Source organism: Panthera tigris, chromosome D2, assembly GCF_018350195.1.
Source record: "Panthera tigris isolate Pti1 chromosome D2, P.tigris_Pti1_mat1.1, whole genome shotgun sequence".
Taxonomy (NCBI): domain Eukaryota; kingdom Metazoa; phylum Chordata; class Mammalia; order Carnivora; family Felidae; genus Panthera; species Panthera tigris.
The window spans coordinates 13,763,172-13,771,617 of NC_056670.1; the positions used below are offsets into that span (position 1 = coordinate 13,763,172).

General features: G+C 56.3%; 1 protein-coding gene across 2 annotated transcripts; it reads left to right on the forward strand.

Annotated features, from left to right (window-relative positions):
• Nucleotides 1-3,538: 3,538 nt before the first annotated feature.
• Nucleotides 3,539-7,826, forward strand: IRF2BP2 (interferon regulatory factor 2 binding protein 2). 2 transcript variants are annotated; one of them, XM_007086059.2, is made up of 2 exons: nt 3,539-4,683; nt 5,270-7,826. In XM_007086059.2, exons 1-2 carry the CDS (start codon nt 3,630-3,632, stop codon nt 5,983-5,985), a joined length of 1,770 nt encoding a protein of 589 aa, XP_007086121.2. In that variant the 5' UTR covers nt 3,539-3,629; the 3' UTR covers nt 5,986-7,826. The 2 variants fall into 2 exon arrangements, with proteins under 2 accessions (XP_007086121.2, XP_042816539.1); XM_042960605.1 differs by having other exon boundaries at nt 3,539-4,635.
• Nucleotides 7,827-8,446: the final 620 nt, after the last annotated feature.

Genomic DNA, 8,446 nt, shown 5'->3' on the forward strand with positions numbered 1-8,446 from the left:
CAGCATTTCGGCGATCTGGTGAAAAGCCAGCCTCAACCCACGGCCCCACCGACACCTGGTGCGGCGTCCACCTGCCTGCCTGTCCACCTATGAACGCATAGGAGGGCCCTGCAGCCAACCTGGTAACCTTGACTCTGAAAGGCAAAGATTATCATAATGCTCTTCTGAGAGGACCAGCAGCCTTAAGCAAGAGGGCAGAGTCTACGTGACTAAAACATACCAACTTCCTCTTTCATAAGTCATCACATGATGAACTACAATTACAATTCCTGCCTTGTCTCTGCGAATTGCAGACGCATTGCCTCACCCTAGAAACCCTGCTTCTGTGTGTGGAGGAGGCGGCTGTAGCTGCTGCGGCAGCCGATTTGGATGGGATCCAACTCCAGTCTGGGCCGGCAGGGAGGGCGGTGGGTGGAGGACAAAAACAAAGCTATGTTTACTTAGCATAGATCGATAAAGCTGCTTCAGAGCTACATGAAAGGCCAGGCAGCATGAAAGACTTTTGATACAATATAAGGAATTGCTGCTCTGGATCCAGGGCCAGCCTTAACCCCCTTGATCCCGGCTCCTTTTATGGCAAAGAGAGACCAGAAGTAAACCAGCCTCTCCATGCTCCGGCAGGCATTTCGTTAGGGAAGTTACAACAACTCTGTTTCAACATTCAACTCACAGTGTAATATAAAAAGGAAATGCCCTTCGTTTGGAGAACACAAGCTCTGCTCTACAAAAATCCTTACTTTGTACCTCTCAAGGCAGCATTTGTATTTCAGGATTTCTATTTTGGGATGGAACGGCAGGCTTTCCCTTGAGGTTATTACAGTACCAGCTTGCAGGTAAATGAGTATAATTAGGCCATGGCTCTAACACAGAGTTGTTTTCTTTTAATGTTTCAGTCGCTGCCTAGTGGGGCCATCTCTTGGGGGTGTTCAGATGGCCAGTCTCGCTGCAGCACAAAGACTGGAAGTGTTCCACATCAAAGTCACGCGCTACAATCAGCGGCACAGGGACTGCATGGAGAGTGACCAGAGGGACACGTCCTCAAAGAGGTTCGAGACAGCAGGTACTAGGGGTGACGAAGCCCACTGGCACCAGCTGCTCCAGGGAAGGATCTGGGCAGGCCCTATTCTCCCGGCTAGAAGAGGGTGAGGCAGGATTGCAATTGCAAGCAAGATCCGGGAACAGATGGGGAGACCTTTATGGCAAGCACACCTTCTCTGGAAATCCCCAAGAGAAGACATGCAGGGTTGGCCTGTAAAAACACTTAGATCTGGCATTACGCTTTCTGTGCCACTTTCGAACAGGTTTTTTCATGTGCTTTAAGCAGCTCCCTCCACCGTTTCTCTAAGGGTGTTTTTCCTCTTCCTTGTGGTTAATCCTTTGAAGCAACCTGGCATTTTCAATAGCAACAACTAGAGAGAAACGTCAGCAGGATTTTTTTCTCTCTCCACCTACCAATCCAGTTGTAGGAAAGATAATATAATTAGTACCCTGTTCTTCCCACACTTAACCAGCCCATTCCAGTCTCACGCAGAGATGTGGGCCTGTTTTCCAACAAAAGAAGCTCCAAGGGCCGCCCTTCCAGAGCTGAAGTGTCTAGGTCCCAACTGAGGGTGACTAAGCCCGCGTCTATTAGTCGGTAAGACTAACGACCAGCCAAAAGTGATTTACCCGTAACACACACCAGCTCCTCCTCCCGATACAAGTGTGAAACTCAAGTGCTCACTTCAGTCTGGGCAGAGGCTGTGGCCGCCAACAGTGGCGGGGCGGGCAGGCTCTGCGGCCGCACCCGGCTTTCGCGCGAGGCGGGTATGCACCCGGCCAGGGACTGCCCTGGCCTGGGCCGCGCCGTGGGTCCCGCCCCGCTACGGCGCCGGGGACTTCCGCCCACGGCCCGGACCCGCGCGACAGCCGCCTGCGGGACCCGCGAGCCGGCCGGCTGGCCAGCCACCCCCACGGCCGGCGCGGACCCCGGCGCCCGCGCCCCGCGCCACCTCCAGTCCAAGTTTGGGCCCGGGGGCGGGGCCTAGAGGCCCACAGTCGCCGGAGGGGGCGGAGCCTGCGCGGTGACGCGGCCGCGCTGGCCGTAGACCCCGGATCCCTGGAATGTGCATTCGTTCAATGAGGCCGCCAGTGCCAGCGGCGCCGAGTCACGTCCGCCCGGAGCGTGCGCACTCGGCGGCAGCGGCGCACGCGGGCCCGCGGCTCTGCGCCCACGTCACGCGCCCGCCGCGCGGTCCTACATAAGGCGGCCGGGTCCGCCAGCGCCGCCGCGAGGTCCCTCGCTCGGCAGGTTGAGCCCGGGCTAGGAAGGAGGGGAGGACGGGGGAGAGAGGAAGCCTCGATATTTGCGAGGGGTTCGGCGCTCCCGCTTCCCTCCGGAAGGGCTCCGCCGAACGGCGAGTGGACGCGGTCCCAGGCTTAGGAACAGACTCTTGGTAAAACTTAAGGGGACTGGCGGCGCCTGTGTCCTTCAGAGACAAATGCGAGTGTGAAAGCACTTGGTGGAGTTCAAATGGGACTCCTTAACAACAACAAAAACCTGTGAACCACGTTAGATTTAAAGTCCCCATCCTCAAGAGAGTGACAGCACCAAGTCACAAAGTGGCCTTGCTTTTAAAAACACGAGTCTTGGCATGATTTGGCCTCAAGCTTCTGGAGGGGAGGAATCCTGGCTGAGTAGTGGAGGCAGCCGAGCGGGCGGAGGGAAGCAAACCGCGCCAGCGTCGCCTTCACTTCGGGGACACCGGTCGCGGCGCGGGCGGGCGGCGCTGCCCCGCGGGCGGGCGCCGAGGAGCCGGCTCTCCCGGCAGCGCTCGTTCTCTCACCGCGCGGGGGGAGGGGGAGGGCGCGAGCGCGGGGGAGGGCGGGTGCGCGCGCGAGGGGAGGGGGCCCGCGCAGGCGCCGTGCGAGGCTGTCGAAGAATCAAGTCTGTAGAAGTGGAGCGGTCGCGGCGGCAGCAGCAGCAGCGACGGCGGCGGCGGAGCTGAGGCGGGCAGGGCGCTGACGCGGGCGCTGGAAAGCGGCGACGCCAGGAGCTGTGAGAGAGCAGCGGAGCGACCCGGGGCCCGCGCCGCGCCCGTGCTCCACGCCGCCCGGCTGCCGCCGCCGCCCCGGCGCGGCATGCCCCGCCGCTCGGGCTGAGCCTGCCCCGGCGGCCGCCCCCCGCCCCCCGCCCCCCCGGCCTCCCCGCCCCCCGCCCCGCACTCCGCGCCGGTCGCCGCCGCGACCTGCTGCGCTCCCCCGCGCCCGCGCGGCCCGTCTTCGCTCCGGTCTGGAGGCCGGCCGCGGCCCCGGCCGAGCTCCCGCCGCCGCCGCCGCCGCGCCCGCCGCGCCGCCCCGCCGCCCCGCCGCCGCCCGCCCGCGCCGGCCGGGGGGACGTGCTGCCGCGGCTGCAGCCCCTCGCCCCGCGCCCGCCGCCCCTCGTGCCCCGGGGGCGCTGCGCGGGCGCCGAGCCTTCGCGGGCTTTGCCGCCGCCGCCGCCGCCTCTGCGGCCGCCGCCGCCGCTGGTGGGGGAGACGCGGGGTTGGGGGGGGAGGAGGGCGCGCGTGGTGCCGGCGGGGAGCGGCGGCGCCCCCTCCTCCTCCTCCTCCTCCTCCTCCTCCTCCTCCAGCGCCGCGGGCTCCTCGGACATGGCCGCGGCGGTGGCGGTGGCGGCCGCGTCCCGGCGGCAGTCGTGCTACCTGTGTGACCTGCCTCGCATGCCCTGGGCCATGATCTGGGACTTCACCGAGCCCGTGTGCCGCGGCTGCGTCAACTACGAGGGCGCCGACCGCGTCGAGTTCGTCATCGAGACGGCGCGGCAGCTCAAGCGGGCGCACGGCTGCTTCCCGGAGGGCCGCTCCCCACCCGGCGCCGCGGCCCCCTCCGCCGCCAAGCCGCCGCCGCTCTCGGCCAAGGACATCCTCCTGCAGCAGCAGCAGCAGCAGCAGCTGGGCCACGGCGGCCCCGAGGCCACCCCGCGCGGCCCGCAGGCCCTGGAGCGCTACCCCCTGGCGGCCGCCGCCGAGCGGCCCCCGCGCCTCGGCTCCGACTTTGGCGGCAGCCGCCCGGCCGCGGGCCTGGCCCAGCCGCCGACGCCGCAGCCGCCGCCCGTGAACGGCATCCTGGTGCCCAACGGCTTCTCCAAGCTGGAGGAGCCCCCGGAGCTGAACCGCCAGAGCCCGAACCCGCGGCGCGGCCACGCCGTGCCGCCCACCCTGGTGCCGCTCATGAACGGCTCGGCCACGCCGCTGCCCGCCGCGCTCGGCCTCAGCGGCCGCGCCGCCGCCTCGCTGGCCGCCGTGTCCGGGGCCGCGGCCGCCGGCCTGGGCTCGGCGCAGCCTGCCGAACTGAGCTCCCACAAGCGGCCGGCGTCCGTATCGAGCAGCGCGGCCGCGGAGCACGAGCAGCGCGAGGCGGCCGCCAAGGAGAAGCAGCCGCCGCCGCCCTCGCATCGCGGCGCGGCCGACAGCCTGGCCGCGGCGGCCGGGCCCACCGAGCTGGGCGCCGAGGGCGCGGGCAAAGGCCGCGGGCCCGGAGAGCAGGACTGGGTCAACAGGCCCAAGACCGTGCGAGACACGCTGCTGGCGCTGCACCAGCACGGCCACTCGGGGCCCTTCGAGAGCAAGTTTAAGAAGGAGCCGGCCCTGACTGCAGGCAGGTTGTTGGGTTTCGAGGCCAACGGGGCCAACGGGTCTAAAGCAGGTAGGGGCGGCTGTGGAGTGAGGGGCTCTAGGGGAGAGAGGGGGCACGCAGAGCAGAGGAGGGGGTGCTGTTTTCCATTCGCCGTTCTACCCCGGCCCAGAAACAACAAACACCCAACTTCCTGATCTGCCTGAGGCGGAACCAGTGCTTAGTGGCAACGTGTTCATGTGCTGAAGCAGCATAACAGAGATGAGTCAGACTGGGCTGATAGGCACTGACACAGGGTTTTCCTTTCCCAGCACATTCTTGGATGGGAGCATGAGGGCACCAGTCACCTTTTAACCTGTTGGGGGACGTTGGCGATCGAATGCGCGGTTTAACCTGGGGACGTGCGTGCACGTGTAGAAACAGGCTCCTCGGTGCATGCTGTGTTCTGTGGCTTTTTACAATACCGCCTCGGAGCCCCACGGGGTCTAAGTGTCCTAACTTGCACGTGCACTTGAAACTCCTGTGAGATTTTATAGACCAGCTCTGAGAGAATGGAGGTTCTTTAGGGGGTCTTGTTTCGTGTTAGAAAGAGCGAGATCCTTTTCAGCACACATGCACTTACTTCCTTTTTTTCCTTTTCTTTTTTTCTCTCCCCCAGTGGCAAGAACAGCGAGGAAAAGAAAGCCTTCTCCAGAACCAGAAGGTGAAGTCGGGCCCCCTAAGATCAATGGAGAGGCACAACCCTGGCTGTCCACACCCACAGAAGGGCTCAAGATCCCCATTACTCCTACATCCTCTTTTGTGTCTCCGCCGCCACCCACTGCCTCACCTCATTCCAACCGGACCACACCGCCTGAAGCGGCTCAGAACGGCCAGTCCCCCATGGCAGCCCTGATCTTAGTGGCAGACAATGCAGGCGGCAGTCACGCCTCGAAAGACGCCAACCAGGTTCACTCCACTACCAGAAGGAATAGCAGCAGTCCACCCTCTCCGTCGTCTATGAACCAAAGAAGGCTAGGCCCCAGAGAGGTGGGGGGCCAGGGGGCAGGCAGCACTGGAGGACTGGAGCCAGTGCACCCTGCCAGCCTCCCAGACTCTTCTCTGGCAGCCAGTGCCCCCCTGTGCTGCACCCTCTGCCACGAGCGGCTGGAGGACACCCACTTTGTGCAGTGCCCGTCTGTCCCTTCGCACAAGTTCTGCTTCCCTTGCTCCAGACAAAGCATCAAACAGCAGGGAGCTAGCGGAGAGGTCTATTGTCCCAGCGGGGAAAAATGCCCTCTGGTGGGCTCCAATGTCCCCTGGGCCTTTATGCAAGGGGAAATTGCGACCATCCTGGCTGGAGATGTGAAAGTGAAAAAAGAGAGAGACTCGTGACTTTCCGGTTTCAGAAAAACCCAATGATTACCCTTAACTAAAACTGCTTGAATTGTATATATATATATCTCCATATATATATATATATATATATATATATACACACACACATATATGTATATATATACACACACATATATATATACATATGTATATATATATGTATATATATATATCCAAGACAAGGGAAATGTAGACTTCATAAACATGGCTGTATAATTTTGATTTTTTTTTGAATACGTTGTGTTTCTATTTTTTTTTTTTTTTTGACGACAAAAGGTATGTACTTCTAAAGGCATTTTCTTCTTTTGTTAATGTTATTAGCATATCTTTGTGCTTTATTATCCTGGTGACAGTTACCGTTCAATGTAGGCTGTGACTTGCGCTGCTTTTTTAGAGCACTTGGCCAATCCGAACTGCTTCTAGCTGTATTTGTATGCACTTATTTTAAAAAGAAAAAAAAAAAGCCAAATACATTTTCTGACATTGTAAGATTGCCTTACTGTCTGTTATTCCTTACTGCTGGCTCCTCTCTCAGGCTGGAGGCCAGTTGGTGGAGAAGGAAAGGAAATGAGTGAAGTGGGCGGCATGCCAGTGGGAAATATCACCAAGTTTCCCCCAAAACGTTGTCCTCTCGGAGTAGTAGGAAAATAGATGGCGAATCTTTCTCTGTTTCGTTCTTAAAAGTTCAGTTGTTGGGATATTAATGACTGCCTGGGAGTTGCTGCTGAGAGATTTTCAGGACTCGTGTGGTTTTGGGGGGGGAGGGGGATTTTTTTTTTTTTTTTTAAAGGCAAAGTTGACCACTGTTCACTGCCCACGTGATCAGTTGTAAGCTTCCAATGCTGCCTGCTAGCCGGTTACATAATACACGATTCAGTGACTGAGGGCGGTGACCGCGGATGGCGCGGCGCACAAGGTGGCACTGCCATCTTTGAACAGAGCCTGGCTCTGCAGCGCCACTCATGTTTTGAAACCCCCCCCCCACCCCCCCCCAGAGCTCTGTTTGTTGTTGGTGTCGTCGTTCCTTTGAAAAGAGTCTCGAGTGAAGTTACGGTTCAGGTGAACTTGGAGATTGCGGGATTGGTTTCGTTTCTGTTTTGTGTTTGGTTTTTGTTTTGTTTTTGGTTTTGGGTTTTTGTTGTTTTATCATTTACCTGTAGTGCTATTGCTGTTGGTACTCTCACCTACACCCTGTTTCTAGCGAGTGCTAAATACAGTATGGTACAATGACAGGAACAGCACATAGTGCTGCCAGGACTGCCCGTGGGCATATCAGTGACAGCCCAAATGGGGGTGGAGGAAACCTGTAATTTCCTTCTTACGTGTGTTTGACATACCAAGTGAATAATACTGTTCTTCTGGAAAAAAAAAAAAAATTTTTTTTTGATAAACTAGTGACAATTAAAGTAAGGGTTTTAATAATAGACAGGCCCCACCTCTCAAACTATTCTTAGAAACCTTTTGTAAACTAGTTTCTTTGGATCACTATTTTGCATCAGTAAACTGATTTTTTTTTTTTAAACCAATAAATCATCTGTTATTAGAAATAGTTGGCTCACAGTGATACTGGTTTTTCTTTTGTGCTGTTACGATTTAACATTGACAGGAACACTATTCGAAATCCTTTTATGTTCAGGTGTTTGTAACTTGGCCCTATAATTAGGCTGAATCATGGCTTCAAGGTCTACTACAACTTCTGTGTATCGTTTACGACCTAGCTTCTATTTTAATTTGAAGATAGAGATTGTTACCCTCTTTAGATTCTTTTTTAGTTATGTTTTTGTCTTTCTTTTTTAAATTGCTCAAATATTTTTTAACGGTCGAGTTATATTAACACTTGAAAATCAGATACTGCACCAAATACAGTATTTTTTTTTTTTTGGTAGTGTTTTTAACGAGTGCACCTATAATTAATGCTGTGCAAATTCATGTTACCGGTCATTGTTATATTACAAACAGACTTGCATGATTAACCAGTTTGTTGTTACACTTTTTTTTTTTTAATTGGAGCATCAATGACTCAGATCAGACTGGTTTCTCTTATGTAAATGCATACATGCAGAAACACAGAGTCCATTTTACATGCCCATAAAGACATTTGTAAAGAATTCAACTATTATGGTTTGTTGTATAAATGTGTATCTAAGCACTTTATTATAAACTGGAATTTGACCTCATAGATTTTTACAAGTTGATCAGTCATTTGACCTGATTCGTGGTAGCTATCTGTATGTTTTGCAATCTTAATACAGATAAGCTTTCCAAAAAGATTATTAATAAAGAACCATCCTGCTGTTTTGAGTAAGTCTTTCCAGCTGTGGAGAAGACAGCCTATGGATTCTCTGTGCTGGTGTTTAAGGAGGGGAAGAGTACGGACAGCTTGAAAGGGCTGTGTTTGAGATTACTCCTATTAAAAACTAAGACCTGGAGGAGTCTGGCCCTTGGGTGGCCTTCGTGG

Excerpts from the sequence above, each read along its gene's own strand:
- IRF2BP2 (XM_007086059.2), top strand. The coding sequence starts at position 3,630 with ATGGCCGCGGCGGTGGCGGTGGCGGCCGCGTCCCGGCGGCAGTCGTGC. Across the intron at positions 4,684-5,269 it reads GGCCAACGGGTCTAAAGCAG|TGGCAAGAACAGCGAGGAAA; the intron begins GTAGGGGCGGCT and ends TCTCTCCCCCAG.